Source organism: Rosa rugosa, chromosome 5 (assembly GCF_958449725.1).
Source record: "Rosa rugosa chromosome 5, drRosRugo1.1, whole genome shotgun sequence".
Lineage (NCBI taxonomy): Eukaryota > Viridiplantae > Streptophyta > Magnoliopsida > Rosales > Rosaceae > Rosa > Rosa rugosa.
The window spans coordinates 20199733-20217302 of NC_084824.1; the positions used below are offsets into that span (position 1 = coordinate 20199733).

At 37.7% G+C, this 17570-nt stretch overlaps 1 protein-coding gene across 1 annotated transcript; it reads left to right on the top strand.

Moving 5' to 3' along the window:
- The first annotated feature begins 6996 nt into the window (after positions 1–6996).
- On the top strand, positions 6997–14628 carry LOC133709029 (uncharacterized). The gene is made up of 15 exons (XM_062134630.1): positions 6997–7328; positions 7434–7501; positions 7951–8032; positions 8214–8317; positions 9087–9213; positions 9415–9509; positions 11048–11171; positions 11384–11464; positions 11922–12020; positions 12290–12448; positions 12545–12608; positions 12699–12772; positions 13225–13269; positions 13554–13721; positions 13834–14628. Exons 2-15 carry the CDS (start codon positions 7464–7466, stop codon positions 14350–14352), a joined length of 1779 nt encoding a protein of 592 aa, XP_061990614.1. The 5' UTR covers positions 6997–7328; positions 7434–7463; the 3' UTR covers positions 14353–14628.
- Positions 14629–17570: the final 2942 nt, after the last annotated feature.

Below are 17570 nucleotides of genomic sequence, written 5' to 3' on the forward strand. Positions count from 1 at the left end.
TGGAGGAAAATAGTTTTTGGACCCTTAGGAGGCTCCAAGAGAAGCTTGGGTTAGTGTATTAAAGATAAGGTTGGCAAATTCTTTTATTCTTTCTTCCCCAGCTCCATACAAGGAAAGTCACGTATTTACTATTTGTCATTTAAGAATGATTTTATTGCTAACTAAGGGCATGTTTACTTACTTGGAAGGAAATTGAATGATTACGGGGTAAAAACATTCCTGCGTTTACTAACACATAAAGGAATCGGAATGATTCCGGGTAAAAGAATTCCTGCGTTTACTAACACATGAAGGAATCGGAATGGATGTAGGTCCCACCTCCTTATCAGGAATCGATTCCTGAATACTCAGGAATTCGATTACGAAGGGGGGAGATGGGTTTAGGAATCATTCCTCTAGAATCAATACCGATTCCTTTCTTCTCCAATTCCACTTGTCTCCGATTCATGATTATTTTTCATTCCAAGTAAGTAAACGTGCCATAATATTATGACAACTTATTAAATCTGGAATAGTAAAGCAAATTAATTACGCGTAATTGTCTGGACTATCCAAGCGTTTTAGTCCGATGAACTCTGAATATGTGATTTGGTCACAAGTGTTTCGTTTTATTCATATATTCATGTTCTATTCTACGTTCGAAACCCACATAACATATGTATCAAACTTGAGGCCTCCTCTCTATTTTCTTTATTACTAACTAGTTGGGATTGATTGTTTTTGACTATGTCAGAGACTAAAAGATCTTCACTACCGGAAAAGAAAAATACTCATCTGCTGTCCTTAGAACAAGGAGAAGCTCCTGCTCTAACTCTTAGCTTTTCTGTTGTTTTTGTATGGATCTTTTAAGCCCCGCTTGTAACCAAAAGAAAAAAGAAAGAAAGAAAAGAAAAATACTCAAATAGAAAGAAAAAACAAACACTAAGACCTCAATTTAAACCTTATTAAGTTGATAGTGTCTTCACTTCTTGTGATTGATAGAAGAAGGTTCAAAGAAAGCCATCTTTAGTTGTTGCTTTGCAAGATACATAATGAGGGTGACTAATGCACTATTGTGCCCTAGATACCACTCAAAATCCAAATTTAATTAAAGCAAATTAAGGTAAACTTGTGGGTGACATATATTCCAGTTGCATAGACTTAAATTGGGTTGGATGATGCCTGTTTGATACTAAAGCCATCTTTTTTCTTTCCCTTGAATCCTTTTCCAATCCTCCAATGAATGCTTGGGAATGGTTGTTGGAGAAAATGACATATTTGTTGTGCTTTTGGGACCACTAGAGACAACGTGTCACATGTACAGAAGACCAGAGATGCACATTTCATCAAATGCCATATATTGAAAAATTTGATCATCCCTACAATCACTACTTCTCTATCTGGTGGCTGGCTAGCTCAGAATATCTGGTGGCTGGCATTGTGCACAGAGAACTCTTCTAAATAGGAGCATCTTCTACCATGAAAATCAACTCAAAAGAGAGCATCTTGCTTAATTATAACTCTTCCACAATACCAAAATAGTTGAGACTCTAATTTAAGCAGTCTAGTACTATAGTATTAACTGAATCCCAAATGACTAGAAATGCATTTCTAGTTTTATGTATTCCGCTTTTAAACTTGAATGTCTAATCATTAGTTTTCAAAAGATGCAAAAGATTAGTGTGAGTTGGCAACTGAATTGATGGCACTAAAAGCGGATATAAGATTTGCTCTTGATGCGAGTATACTTCCATCGGAGAGTGAGGTGGATAGTATTGTTGAGAATATATATATCCCACATGAGAAAAATGGGACATTGCCTATGAGTTTATAAGGGTTTGGGTAACTCCATCCATTGCCAATTGGTTTTGGATGTGAACCCCAGATTACTTTATCATGGTATCAAAGCGGGTCCTTCTCCAATTGCGTCTCCACGTAGGCACGTATCATGAGCCCAAATTGGGGTTCCTTGTATTGCCATCAAAATTACCAAGTGTCCAATGTGGGCTTTGAAATGTATTGACCAAGTCTTCGATATGAGACTTGTGTCCCAATTTCCAATGTGGAAATTGGATTAATTAATTTCACGTGCAGACCTAGAGTTAGGTTGCACATGAGGGGGCGTGTTGGAGATGAAAGATCCCACATTGGAAAAATGACAAATAAAATATAACTTATAAGTGGGTGGATCTCACCCAATTGTACCGAGGCCTTTTGTGATTAAAACCCAACACCTAACGGGTGGTTAAGTTGGGACAGTATCGGTACAATGGTGGGCCACGGGCCACGCTTGTAGCTGTTTATCATGGTATCAGAGCGGGTTACCCACGTGTGCATGCCTAACGGGCACACAGGCTCCACGTCACCCAAAAGTTGTCCACGTGTATGGCTTGAAAATTCGCCACACGTGCGGGGGCATGTTGAGAATATATACATCCCACATGGGAAAAATGGGACATTGCCTATGAGTTTATAAGGGTTTGGGCCACTCCATCCATTGCCAATTGGTTTTGGATGTGAACCCCAGATTACTTTATCAAGTATTGAGGTTGCAAGGCTTGTTAACTCCAACTAGATGGTGTGATTGTGGAGGATATGAAGAAACTTTTGCACTGAAGTGGTACCCTCAAGATTTGTTTCCAACCCCGCTTGTGCAACAAAGTAACTAGGATAAAAAAAAAACAGACAACCAAGAAAATCTAGAACGCGCCCCACGCGCGGAGAAAAGAAAAAAAGGGAAACTCAAGCGAGCCCTCTCCCGGCCGAACACCGCCGGTGCTCCTGCCGCTGTGTTCCGGTCTGGGAGGGGATGGTGGATCTGCCCTGCGGCGTGGTCCCATGGCGGTGCTGCGGTCTTGGTTTTGGTGTGAGGGTGTTTGAGCTCGGTGGGAGCAGATCGATCGAGATCTGCTCGATTTTCTGGGTGCTATGGTGGAGGCCTGGATCAGAGATGGAGGATAGCGGCTGCATCTCGGACGGGGAAGAGCGCTCTGGATCTCTTCTTCTCCGATCGTGGGGGAGACCGAACATGGAGCAGCGGCGGAGGCTTCGGGCGTCACGGCTGGTTCTGGGTGCTTGGCGGTGGCTGGGTCTTCGATCTTGTGGCAGAGATGAGCCCATAGTGGGTCTGCGTCTTTTTGAGATTTGGGTTCTGACGTCGGCCAGGCTTTGGGACGGTCGGCTTTGTGTGGTGGCGGTGTTGTGGCATTGGGATGCGTTGCGTTGCGGCGGTCCAGTGCAAGGCGACGGGACGGTGGAGCTCTCTGGCAGCTTGTTAGGTGGACGGCGGCGCTAGTTGTTTGTGGTGAGCGGTGGTTGGGCCGGACCTTTGTGTCTGGGTCATGCCACTGGTTGGGCCAGGCCTTTGTGTCAGGGCCATGTTGCTTGGCGTTTATTTGTTTTTATTTGTTGTTGTTGTCTTCAGTGTTTTAGTTACTTGCAGTGTTTCTGTTTTTGCTTTGTCGGAAATAAGCTCCAACCGTGTTCTGGTTGGAGCCAGTGGCCTGTGGCAGTTTTGCTCCAGGTAGGCGGCGAGTTCCTTGTACTTGCAAATGGTCGCTGCCTCCTAGTAGCAGAGTGAGACTAAGTGTCACTGGAAGTTGTTTCCAATGACATCATGATAGGAAAGTTGTGCGTATGGTAGTTATGCTTTGCTGTAATCGAGTTGCAGATCAAGTTATCTTTCCGTTGTGTCACCGCTGCGTTAAAGCAGTTAAAACAAATAGAGTCGTCAGTAGAGCGCTCGTTGCTAGTTGGTGCTTTGTTGAGTACAAGCGTTTAGTAGAGACTCAGGATAGTATTTCAGGATGTTCTCCAGCTACTTATTGTAATCAGGGGTGTAGGCTCAATGTCCCCCCCTTGTATTCAACAGTTTCTTTATTTAAGGCTATCAAGGCTTGAGGGCTGCCGCACCGCTCTTTTTCTCAAAAAAAAAAAACAAAGTAACTAGTTTCATTGTCAACAGAAATGTAAAACTATAATGAATCCAGGCCGGAATGATTTATGTGTAGTCAATAAATATCGTTTGAAAATTGTAACATATCTCATTTCTTGAACGCTTGTCTCTTTTGCATATATGATAGGGATACAATACTTTCTTGCAACGTTTATGGTCCTAGTGTAAAATACATGATTTTTGTTCATTGCTTTGAGATGTGATATAGTTGATTATCCTCGTTCCTCAACAAAACTTTCTAGCCATATTTTTCAGAAAAAAATCTACGTGCACATACTTAATTAGATCCTTAATACAACTCGCATTCTTACTCAAACTATCTAATTTGTTTTTGCCTCGATACACCTCCAAACCCAAAAAATTTACGCAACCAACCTTGAAAAAGTCGGAGCTAGACATTCTTCTAAAACTAAGGCATTTCTTTTACGCAACCAATCTGTTTTGGGCTAGTGGTGTGTGTCCTTTCTCCTATGTTTCTTTGGGTTTCCTGTTTTGGGTCCTTATTGCCATAATGGTACTGTGCCTTTGGGGCTGAACAACATTAAAGACCCGAAATGCAGAAAAAGAAGAGTTGCAAATTTGGACCATCCCTTAGTTGTTTTCTTGGTGGTTATGATGCTTTGTCAAGTTTCCATGACCTCATAGACAGGTCCTTGGAAAAGAATAGTGACTTTATCTCCAAGGTACCAACCTCTCTGCAACCTTGGGTACCTCATTTTATGTCCAAATGTTCGTTCTTCTACATCTGCTGCTGCTGCTGCTGCTGCTGCTGCTGCATATACTACAGAACCCAGAGGTTCTAGAATGAAACAAATTAATTTCAACCAGGTCAAGTGGGGTGTTAGCTAAGCCACAGTTATTGCTCTGTACACATGACATCATGGATTTCAATGGAACATGATTGATTTGAAGGCAAGTGACAATTATTAATCTGCTCCCTCTTTCAATTATTAACAAGTAAAGCTGAGTTAATGAGGTCTCATTCACTCTAGGTAGTAAGAGGTACCTTTTGTCACGTCATACTCATACCTGAAAAATAAACAAAAGTAGATCAAAGTCATCAAACTTCTATGGTGTTCCACAATATTTCAACGGGGTTGGTTTTAGTATTTGGTCCAGAATTAACAGTGTCAAAACGACATGAACAATTTTTTTTTTTTTATTAAACGAAAGAAAACAGGTAAGCAAACTATAACAAAAAACCTCTACAAACACCCTCTCCCAACTAATTCAAATGGATCAAATGGAACACTGGGAACACATAAAGGGGAAGACAATTATGCCAAACAACAAAATCCCTATCTCTAAGATCAAAAGAAGCTAGTTTATCAGCTACAAAATTAGCCTCACGAAATATATCTTGAAATCTAATAAAATAGAAGACAGTTGCAAGCTTTTTGATGTCTTCCACCAAAGTCTTGATACGCCAAGGAATAGCAGTTTTTTCCAAAATGCAATCAATAAGGAGTTTAGAATCTCACTCCACCCACACTTTAGAGAAGTTGTAAAAATATGCAGCATTCAAACCATCTCTAAGTGCAGTAGCTTCAGTAATAAGAACACTGGTCTCACCAATTTTCTTTGAAATAGCAAATAAACAAAGGACATGTAAAATGATATACTGTAATTGTTCAAAAAAACAAAAAAAAGTATAAAATATAAGGTATTGTAGAATTTATCAAAAGGAAATATAGAGATCCAAACCGGTATGTCCTTCGTTTGTTGTATTTTTCGGCCGAATGACTTTTGACCAGCTGAACTTCTTAACATTTGACATTTACAACAACTGTCATGGTAAAAGATAAAACAACCGATCTACTTTGTCTCCTTTCTTTTACTCGGCAACAATTGATGGCAGAGCTAATTGTGGCTTCCCTAGGTTATAGCTCGCTCCTAAAAAAATTGTGTATGTTTGGTATAAATAATTCAAACTAGTGAAGATTTTAGCCCCCAAAAAAAAAAAAAAATAGTCCATCATGATTTAGATGATTTTAGAGATGTTCTTTACTCTAATAGAGAACAAATTTTTAGCAATCCTTAGATAAATTCCTAACCCCGGCCTTAGCATGAAGTGGTGTATAGCCAAAGAAGACACTTTGCCACACACGCACACATATATGTATTACTAAATTTACACCTACCCTATATGATTGACATATTATTGGAAATGCTTTTTATGTTTTTTATTTTTGAACATGTATTGGAAATGCTTTTAAACCCCTTCTTTTGGGTGGTAAGGGAGTTTAAGTCGTCGTTTACTTGTGAATATGGGCAAAGGTCGTTTTCGCATGGAAATGGAAATGCCATTGAATTAAGGTGGTGGTCTATTATTACTTCATGGCAAATAAACTATAATTGTGTTGCTTGCTGACACAAACATAATATTTTGGTGGAACAAATTGGGATGGTGGGTGATGCCTCACATCATGAGCGTTCCAACTTCCAAGTGGTCATTATCATAACACAGTTTACTTTATTCATCATCCTTTGATACAAAGTGGGAGGCTACCATTGAATCCCACTCACTAGGATCTTTTACCATTTCGTCCAGATGCCATTGCTATTTGCCTTTGTTTGGTTTACTCCTTTCAAGATGAAAGAAATAGAGGTCCAAATCACACCAATTTCAGAACATAAAATCTTCTAAAGATTATCTTGTCTTTGTTTTTTTTAAGGTAGTTGACAGAATTCCAAAAGGCACTATTTGCATTGCTGATAAATATTTGTTCTAAATTTTATTTTATTTTTAGAAATTGATAGAACTTCTAAATGACAAGCTAAATTGCAACCCTTAATAATAGTTTCATTGCCTCACATCATTGCTGAAAATACATACATAATTGAGAAACTCTCTCTTATTCGAGCTCCTTCTGTTCACACTAATCACTCAAATAACATGCAACATTTAAGTAAAACTAACGGTATATGAAAGATGAGAATATAGTCCGTCTTTATTTGTTTTTAACTCTAATTGTCATGGTCTATGTGTGTCAATAACAAATCTTTATAATTTCAAGATTAGAGTTCGAATCTCATCTTCTCGGAGACCTAATAACCGGTCCTTCGGCTCCATTATAGTTCCCTGTATTCCAAGCGAACGATCTGTGACAAACACGTGCGAACAGGTTGGCCAAAAGCGAGGGGAAGGGCCAGAGAGGCAAAGAGAGAGAGAGACATCCGCCGGGTCTGGGAAGCAGCAAATCAAAGCAAAAATTCAATATTTTAAACTCACAGCTTTTGCTTTCTTTTGTATTCGACGAAACATACAGACTTTGTGTACCTCCCACCGTTATTTTACCACCCCACCCAACAATAAAGCCCGGTTCTTTCTTTCTTCTTCTTCTTCTTCTTCTTTGTTTCTTGTTGTTGTGGCCAATTCGTAATCACCCACCAGGTGGGTTCTTGTTTTTCTTTCTGGGTTTTTGTTTTGAGAATCACATGTGTTTTTTTTATGCTTTCTTGTTTGGAATTTTGCTTAAAGGAGTTGAATTTGTTGCAGACCAGATCAGAGGGAGATCATTTTGAATCCATGGAGCAGCTTGTCAACTTCATCATTCGGCCTCCTAGGTGAATCATGAGATACCCTTTGTTGCTTTTTTGTTTCTGGGATTGGAATTCTTGATGGGTTTTTTGTTTGGTGGATTAGATTATGATGAAAAGATTGAATTGGGATTTGGAGTTTTTGAATCTTAGTTGCTTTCACCTCTGGGTTTATTGGAAATGAAACCCTTTATTTGGCTGAGCCTAATTCAACTGTTTGCTCGAGTAGAATTCAACCATTTGTTCATACTGTTTTTGTTGTTTTTGGTAGTATGAAGGATGTGATTGGTACTTCATATTGATGTCAAGTACCAATCCTATGCATCATACTCTATATAAATGAAAGTTTGAAACTTCAATTTCTAATTGATGTATTGGATTCTTGGCAGAAGATTTATTGAACTTTAAGCTGTTCAAATTTTTGCGATTGCTATGCTGTTTAGAATTAGAAATGTAAGTGAATTTCTTGTTTTCAGGGCTGAATACGACCCAAAAAATGATTTATTGGACGAGGAGTTCATACTCAAGGGGAAATGGTATCAGAGGAAGGATGTGGAGGTAAGCTTCTGTGTATTCTATATATGAGGAAGTTAGTTTACTATGCAATTAGTTCAGTGCAACTATGCTGACTATTTGTCTTGGAACCTTTTATCTTGCACATTATTTTCTTTTCAATTTCTGTCTGCTTATAACTTGATAATGCCATGTGGTTATCATACTTCAAAAAAAAATCTTGCAGGTTAAAAACAGTCGGGGAGATGTCCTCAAGTGTAGTCATTACATCCCCATTGTTAGTCCTGAAGGAAAGCCTTTGCCCTGTGTCATATATTGTCATGGAAACAGGTGACTATATTTGAAAATTATAATCGATAGTTGCTATGTTTATTTGAAAGATATTTTATGCATAACTTACATTCTTTCTGACTTAAGAACTAGAAGGAGTGAGATTTATTATTACATTTCAGTAGTCAAATTCACAACTGCTTCAATGGATTGAATTCAGGTAACTAATAATGGCCTTAATCTTCACTACGAAAGCGGGCTGGCAATTGACTGTTAGTTGTAGATCAATAACATGGGGTTGCGTTTGCTTCCTTTTGACCCTATGATATAGGAGTAACGTTTATCCTTAACGGCAATTGTAGCAACCTTGTGCTTTTCAGTGGCTCAAAATGTCATATTATATAGGGTCTGAATGAATCATCCAACGGCAGGTTTACTTCTGGAATGATGTACTATGGAAAAATAATTTTAAAAAATTGTGGCTGGTCTTAAAGTTGTGGTATACACAAGCCAGTTGCCTATATAGGGGATCGACCAAACATATCTGTATTGACATTAGCTACATAAACGGTTAAAGCTTAAATGTTTTGTCATTTCTACTGCTAGTTGAAAGCATGACCTATCTGACAACCATAACAGGTTTTGTTTTGTTTTGTTGTTTACAACCTGTATCCATTGCAAACCAGTATTTAAACTTCAAAGGGCCTTCATAGTTCATAGCTACAGTCTTACGTATGTATAGTATAGTTTTCTGTCCATGCTGGTTAAACTGTGCTTGATTGTTTATAATAAATTTAAATAACCGACTGCGACGTATTCTTTTTGACAGTGGGTGCAGGGCTGATGCAAGTGAAGCGGCCATTATTTTGCTGCCCTCAAATATTACAGTTTTCGCTCTTGATTTCTCAGGATCTGGGCTCTCTGGTGGAGAGCACGTCACATTGGGGTGGAATGAAGTAAGTGTTTAGTAGCTCTTGAGTAATTTTTTATTATTATTATTATTATTATTATTTTTTAAGTATGTTATATAAAGACCTTGAGTAAACCATTTATGTGAAGATAAATGCCTTAAGTTGTTTGTCAATGAAACACATATAGTTTCTATGCTGGATCATGGAATTGGTATCTGACATTCATATTCTTAACTACTTTTTCAGAAGGATGACTTGAAGACTGTAGTTGATTATTTGCGAGCAGATGGAAATGTCTCTTTAATTGGCCTGTGGGGCCGTTCAATGGGTGCTGTCACTAGGTATTATTATTCATGTATTCATTGTTTATATTATTCTTGCATACGTTAAATGAATCTATATAGATCTTTCGGAACTACTTGCGCTGAAATTGTTTATCGATGCTTCTAGAGGATTGTAATAGGTTATGATCAATTTAGTTCATCATTTCTTCTAGATCTTGGTTCTAAAATCTGAATCACTGCTAAAATTATGACTGAATCATAAAGACATGATTTGATGGTTGCAAGCCTCATGCAATAAGTGTAATTGTTACCTCTATTCAGTAATCAAATCTATATTTCTTCTAAAAAAAAAAAAAAAAAACAAAAAAAAAACAAAACAAAAAGAAGAAGAAGAAGAAAGAATAAGTGCAATTTTGAATTGGAGTATAATTGGTACTTCCAGTTATATAACAGAAAGATCCTCTTTTTTTTATGTGTGTTTATTTCTTTGAGAAAGCATTTGCGTTCAAGTACATAAGAATATTTGATGATTAAGAAGCCTTGGATAAGCATGATTGCAAGTGCCACGGAGCCAAATGAACTCAACTCTTGGTAGTTGCTGCCAAGTAGGACAGGGAAATGTTAGATTGTGAGGATGTTGTACACTTGTACCTAACAATTACTATATAGCTAAAAGTGCCATAAAATTAATTTGAAGTATTTTTTTTTTTCCGAATTTAATGCAACTGCAAATTGTTGTCTTATTCTTTAGTCCCAGGTTCATATTGGTCTAGTCCTATAGTTCTTAGTTTTGTTTTCTGGGAACTACCCTATTTTTCTTAAGTTCTGTGAGGAGAGAAAATTTGGTGCACTAGCTATAGTTTTACACTGACCTTTTTATAACCCAAGTTTATGACTTAAAATTCAATACCCCATTTCAGAGCTAGCCATTCAGAACAGTAGGTTTTGAAGCTTTTGGTTGAAGGCTTAGATAAGACAGCAAATCTGAAATTTTATGTTTCTCATTTCTTTGACTGAGAGTCTGAGAAGTTTGATTTTGAGAATGTATATTCTCACCTGCAAACTTTGTCTTGATCCTGAGGAAGGAGTCAACTGATTGTCAAACTACACATGCATGCTTAATACCATGTCTTATGCAACATGTTATTTAACATGAAAATCTGATGTGCCATCCATAATATCATGGTATGCATGACTTCCATAATAAAGGTGTTATTTGGAAACATAACAAACACAGTTGAAGAGATTATATGGTGGGTAGAAGATATTGACATGAACAATATAACACAATTCAGGCTCTGCTTGAATAATTGGATCTTGGTGACCAAGTTATTACTCAAGGATTAAAAGTAGTAGAGATATGCTCAATGCCAATATATCTTTCAAGCAGACATATGCTCATGTTTGGTGCGACTAGTGAGTGTGTTTAGTCGCTATCTGGTATGCTGTAGAAATTTGTGGAATATTTTCTTGGCAGATTTGGTTAGTATAATTTTATTATTCTGCATCTTGGTCACTCTGCCTTTTCTTATAACTTAGCATCCTCTACTTGTTAGGCCTGGTTAATCTGCTATTAACTGTATACAATTTGGCAGTCTCTTGTATGGAGCTGAGGACCCTTCAATCGCAGGAGTTGTTCTTGACAGTCCATTCTCTGATTTGGTTGATTTAATGATGGAACTTGTGGACACCTACAAAATTCGTTTACCGAAGTTCACTGTAAGTCGATACTAATTGGAGGATATTGTGCTTACTGTGGCATAAAGTGATGCTGGCAATTGTTGTTAACCAGTTGTGCAGACATACGAAACAATTTTTTGTATTAAAAAAAGAAAAGAAAAAAAGACATACTAAACAATAGATTGCAAGGACCCTACAGTCATGACTGTTATAAGACATTGACCCTTTCTTTTTGCGTTTTTATTTTTCAGGTGAAGTTTGCTATCCAATACATGCGAAGAGCTATCCAGAAAAAGGCAAAATTTGACATAATGAACCTGAACACAATTAAGGTGTTTTATTGATGAATCCTTTCTTTCTTATTCTATTGAGTCTGTCGCTAATTAAATTGGACTGGAAACAATTTTTTTTACTGTTTCTAATCATATTTATTTTTTCTCATACAACGGAAACTCATCTCATACAATTAAAGTTTCTGGCTGACATCTATTTGTCATTATTTTTGCACTGGTTATAGTGATGAAAGATGCAAGAAAATTGATGTTGAAATGTTCACTCTGATACCAGTTCATTTTAATATATTGAAACATACAAACCCTTTAAAAATAGATAGCTCAGCATTCACAGTAGTTGCCTAAGGGACAGTTGTGCTTCTTAAATCCGTCATCTGCAGTCAAAGGCAGCTTGATTAGTTTGATGTAGGACTTGCTAAACTCTATTTTCACATGGACATATTAGATGCAACTATACCACTAATTTGATTTTTAATTCTATTTCCTTTTCATGTAGGTGGCAAGCTCCTGCTTTGTTCCAGCTTTGTTTGGACATGCCATTGATGACGATTTTATACAACCCCATCATTCAGATCGTATATTTGAGGCTTATATGGTATATATCCTACAGTAATTGGAAATGATATGTTTGTTGGCAGTCATCTTATGGCTGCCTGTTGTGTTTGATGTAATTTTTAAATGGATCTAAACAAACTAAAAAGCTCAATTCTCTATGACGAGCAAGGGATCTAGTATGTGAACCTTGCACACATTTGAGATTGAGCTTGTTAATTAAGCTCTCTTTCCGTTTTTCTTTGTCTGTTGTCTGGCTTTACAGGAGTCTAATGTTATATTTGGCTTGCCATGTAATGTGAACTTTTTCAGGGAGATAAAAATATCATCAAGTTTGAGGGAGATCACAACTCTCCACGACCTCAGTTCTACTTTGATTCTATAAATATCTTTTTCCACAATGTTTTGCAACCCCCAGAGGATGAGGTTGGGGGTACGTTTTTTGACACCATGCATGATAACTTCGCCAAGGTAAATCAAACTGTCTGGTTGTAAGTTTCTATTGTAGTTAAACTACGGGATTTTATGTTCAGAGCACTTCCAAATTGTTGACTGGTGTACGTGCAGGGTAGTTGGAGAACCGTGCGTGAGGTTGATTATGACCATGGAAGTGTAACTACTTCTTCTAAAGGCATGACTAAAGTCCTTACTGTTTCTTTCTCAAGTGCCGATTTCAACACAACCTTTCTTATTCAATCTTTAATTGATTACTTACCTGCAGAACCAGCAACGAGTGGCAGCACACAGGATGCCATTAGCCAACTGCGCTCAAGAAGACCCATGAGTCGAACAGATGTGAGTAACTGGTTGCTTCTTATATTGGTTGACTCATGTCAAATAGTACACAATACGAAAGTAAACTGCCACTTAAACAATTTTGTTAGAGGTGTTGGTACACAGTGTGAAACTAGGTTGTCACTTCAACAATTCAGTTAGATGTGTTTAAAACTGGTTGCTTTTTATTTTGGCTGCTCAAATGTCACTCGATACCAAAAAAAAAAAAAAAAAAAAAAATTATGTTGCCACCCACACGAACTTTGTTGGAGGGGAAAATTATCTGTAGAAGGATGTGTAAATGTATGAAAAAGCTAATCTCATCCCCTCCTGCTGGCAAATTCACACATACCATGTGAAATTAAGGGGATGATTTAATCTTTGTATTTGCCTTTTGGGGTTGGATTTTGAAGTCACAGATGTATTAACTAATTTTGTTTTGCCTTTTCCCTATTCTATTTTTTTCCCCTTAGGTTCCTTCTGGTGTATCATCTAAAGATGACGAATCTCATTCTAAGGTATATCTTGCCATTTTTCTCTTGTTCGATTGTTTTCCATATCCCCAGTTTTTTCCCCCTCATAAGATGAGTTGTAACATGGCATATGCTTGATTAGTGGCCTGAGATATTTTGCTTAAATGAAAATAAAAAGGGTGAATCTTGTGACTTATGACGAGCTTGGTGGATCTCAAATTTTTTTTTTTGTTGCATTAGTGCCTGATAGTTCTAGTTCCTCTATCTGATTTGAATTTTAACTAGGAAGTTAACAGAATTCAAAGTAATAACTCTGCATGGTGGTGCAGGATGGAAAAGCCGATCATGATCCTTGTCCATCATCTTCTGACATGATTAGCTTTGAATTCTCAAATGGACACCCCCATGTTCCAGCCCCAATGGACAATGATCAGTATGTGGAATACCAACTTGAGGACTTGGCAGGCTTTCCAAGTGATGTGGAGGAAGAAGAAAGGGTGGGTCATATGATTGGCCTAGCTGAGTTCTAGATTCAGGATTATTATTATTATTTCATTCTTTTTGAATTTCTGACATATGCATTACCATTTAACTCGTCCTCATTATCAGATGTTCATGGAAGCAGTGATATTGTCACTAAAAGACTTAGAAATGAGACACCCAAACCCACAGGAAGAAGAGCAACCGCCAGGGAATACCCCCGATTCTTCAAAGATATCAGAAAAAGATGACTATCATGATGCCGTGTCTCCGGTAGAACAGCGAGAACCTGTAGAGACAGCATCAACTTCCGCATCAAGTGCACAATGTGGGTCCTCGAAAACAGAATCTATTTCCAGTTCAGCTGTTAAGGTCGATGATTCGAGACCTGAGCAGCAAATTCCTGATGCAGCTGTACCATCTATAAAACCTGCATCCCATGCTTCTACGTCCACAAGGGACTTGGGAAGCGCTGGGCCGTCTACTCAAAGGGATGCACCAGATAAAATCCAAAGCTCATCGGACACCGACATGTCAGCTAACACAACAGCCACAGTAACGGTCGTAAAAAACCCTGCAAGCCATGTCATGGATGGTTTGATGCGTCGATGGGATTTCAACTTCTTTAGAAACAACCACAGTCGATAGGATGAGGGCTTTATTTTTTCTATTATTTTTTTCTTTTTCCGTTTTCAATTAGACTTCATTGGTGTATTGTTTTGTTAAGTTGTAACTAGTGTCAGGGTTCATGATTTGTGAAATGCTCGTCTTGAAAGCAAAAACCAAAAAGAAAAAAGAAAAGAGTAGAAAGGGTGCTGTGAAGGTGATTTCTTAGTTACACGATCTCTATATTCAGTGTTCATATTGGAGAATGAATATATATTTTTTATTTCTCATGCTCTGGTGTGAGAAATTATACTTCAATACCATCCCAACTTGTTAACAATGTGTACGTGATGAGATGAGGATATAAGTGTTTCCAGTGTCAAATCTTTTCCCATCTCCATAACTGAATGCCACCATCCAGATAAAGTGTTCCTGATTGTTTGTGAATGTCCATTACGTCTCTATTGCTCAAATTCTTGAAGGAGGAGGATTGAAAGCACATCTCGTCCATGGTGGACCTTTGGTCCATGGGAATCATATATTCATATGCACGTATTGGATTAAGAGGACTTGTCGTTGTGGGGTTCTTAAACTAGTGTTCGAGCGTTGGCGAAGATTTCAGCTTGGTGGCAACCCTGGAGTGGCATAAGAGAGTGTGACTGGGATAATCCTACCTTTTGAAGCTCTATACCGGAAGTAAGGATGGGACTATGAAAGTTAAGACTGTTCCTCCGGTCAGTGCCCTAGTTTTAATCTCGGCGGCAAGGTGGCTGTATTTGCTAGCTAGTAGCCAGACAGTTCCTTTGATCCAGCTGCATCACTTGAAAGCTTACATATGGTGTTGTATCATTAGCGTTTGGAGGAGTGGTTTACTCTGGTTCTGTGGACTAGAAACTTGCAGTGTATGCAGACAATAACATATGGGGTATACTAGTGTTGTTGTGATGTTCCTTCTATCCTGCTCAGATCAATATCCTTTCTTATGTTCGCTGGATAAAACATTGAAGATATGGCGGCTACTGATCAAAGTGGAAGCAAGAAGTTAGAAGTGAATTATACTCACAGGGAACAGCATGGTTTTCTTGCACTCTTTGGGATGCATGACTCGGAAGGCAAGGCACTGATGTTGTGCTCGATCATGTAATGATGACACTCCGCATCTAAGACTTGCCATCTTTTTTTACGAGAGGGGCAGAAATGTTTCGAAGGGAGAGATACCAGAAATCAAGAAAGGTCCTCAAGGACTATTTTTCACCGCCATTGAACTGCTCCAGTTCAAGTATGGATGTTGTGCTGAACCAACTGCTGCTACTGTAACTTTTCTTATAGCTGTAGGAGAATGAATTTTAATATATTTCTTTTTAACTTCTAATTGCCTGGACTAAGTTTGAGGAAAAAACCCCCGTTATCAATTATAATCTGTCTTATGTACGTCTTGTGTGGCATTCGACATCTTGTTACATCTTCATATTTGTATGCCTTTGATTGATGTAAAGATGATGTTTATTCTGGGATTCTGAATGAGAGAAACTCGTTATGTATAACGAAGTATGAACTTGAGCACCTGTTATGAAGTATGGTCATACATGATATGAGATGTAGCAAAATTTATGGTCACTTTTAGAATCTCGACCAACTCATTAGCTACTTCTGCCTCGGTAATTCCAACTCTCTAAAAAATGAGGCTTCTGTTTGAGCCGCTTTTGACAGGCGGTCAAAAGTCCCTCTTTGGCAGCATTGACGTAGCTAGAGTGGTTTGCGCGCATGCCAGCACCTGTTGGTGCAGTTTCGCCGGGCCTTGATGTTCCTAGCAGCAAGCTACCAAAAACTCATGAAGAAGCCATCAACCGTCCTTCAGGCTCGGCATCGAGCGCCGCTACGCAGCAGGAGACGAGAACGTCGTTGCCGTTTGCTGAAGAAATCTCATAGCAATCATTACCTTAAACAAGTATGACATATTATAGTCTTATCAGTCTGAATTTTTCATCCATTGGTTCTGATTTATCCTAGTTCAGAATGTTCACAAAAGGAAAAAACGAGGCTCTGGTTTGCCAACAAAAAAAAAAAAAAGAGGTGTCAATTTTATCTACCGTAATCGTTTTGGCCGACAAATAAGAAAAGAGACTATCTGGTACTACCAAATATATATATATATATTTTTTTTTCTATTTTACATGTTGTTTTGTTCATCTACCTTAACATGTTTATATTTTCCAAACAAAAAACTTGTATTTTTCCAAATAAAACAAATGTGTGTATCAAATTTCCCATAAAAATAAGGAGAATTTTTTTTGAAAGGAAAATAAGGAGAATTTTAATGTACACCAATTTTTGTAAGAGAAAATGTATTCTTGGTTCAAAGAAAGGGTTGGCAGGCATGGTACTTCTCGCTTGTGTCTTTGAGGGACAACTAAAGAAATGTTTTGAAAGAAAATAGGCAAAAAGTTTTTGTTATTGTGTTTTCACTCTGGTGCCTTTTTACATACTCGAAAAATGTCTAATTGTAAGGTATGTATCTTGTTCTTGGATTACCTTCTTCTTTTTAGGTACGTACATTGTCATATTAATCCCATGATAGCTTTTCACTCTCAACTACTACATTTCTAATTTATCTACTAAATAGGCATAAGTAAGTGAGGCTTGAATAACATAAATTTTCAAGCTAAAAAAAGGTTGTATCTTCTACAATTAATCATAGGTATACTATAGTGGAAACCCTAGGTACGATAAAAAAAAAATTGATTCTAATATAGAGGCCGGTGTCATATGAAAAGAAACAAAAAATAAACCTCATATATATTAGATACATACTTGAAATCAAATTAATTAAAAAAAGTGTTCTAATGATCAGGTACCTTATTTATACAAAAATTTTAGGTTGTAGTTGAACCTACCTTATTTATATGGGTAGTTCTAATTGGACCTCCAAATTTGATATTTGGACATCTTGTTATAAACTAGAGAAAAATATAGAGATAGAAGAGAGAAACAGAGTATGGAGGAGGTAGAAGTGTATATTTCATTCTCATTAGACCCCTTTATATAGGAGTAATGTTTACATCATAAGGACATAACTAATGAGTATTTACAGTGGACAGCCACATATATATAATATTTATAACACTCCCCTTGGATGTTCACCACTAAATGATATGGTGTTGGACGCGCTTAATGTTGCCTCGTCAAAAACCTTGTCAGGTAACAAAAACCCAGTGGGACAAAAACAACCCTGGTCGAAGGAGAAAAAGAGTACAACGCGC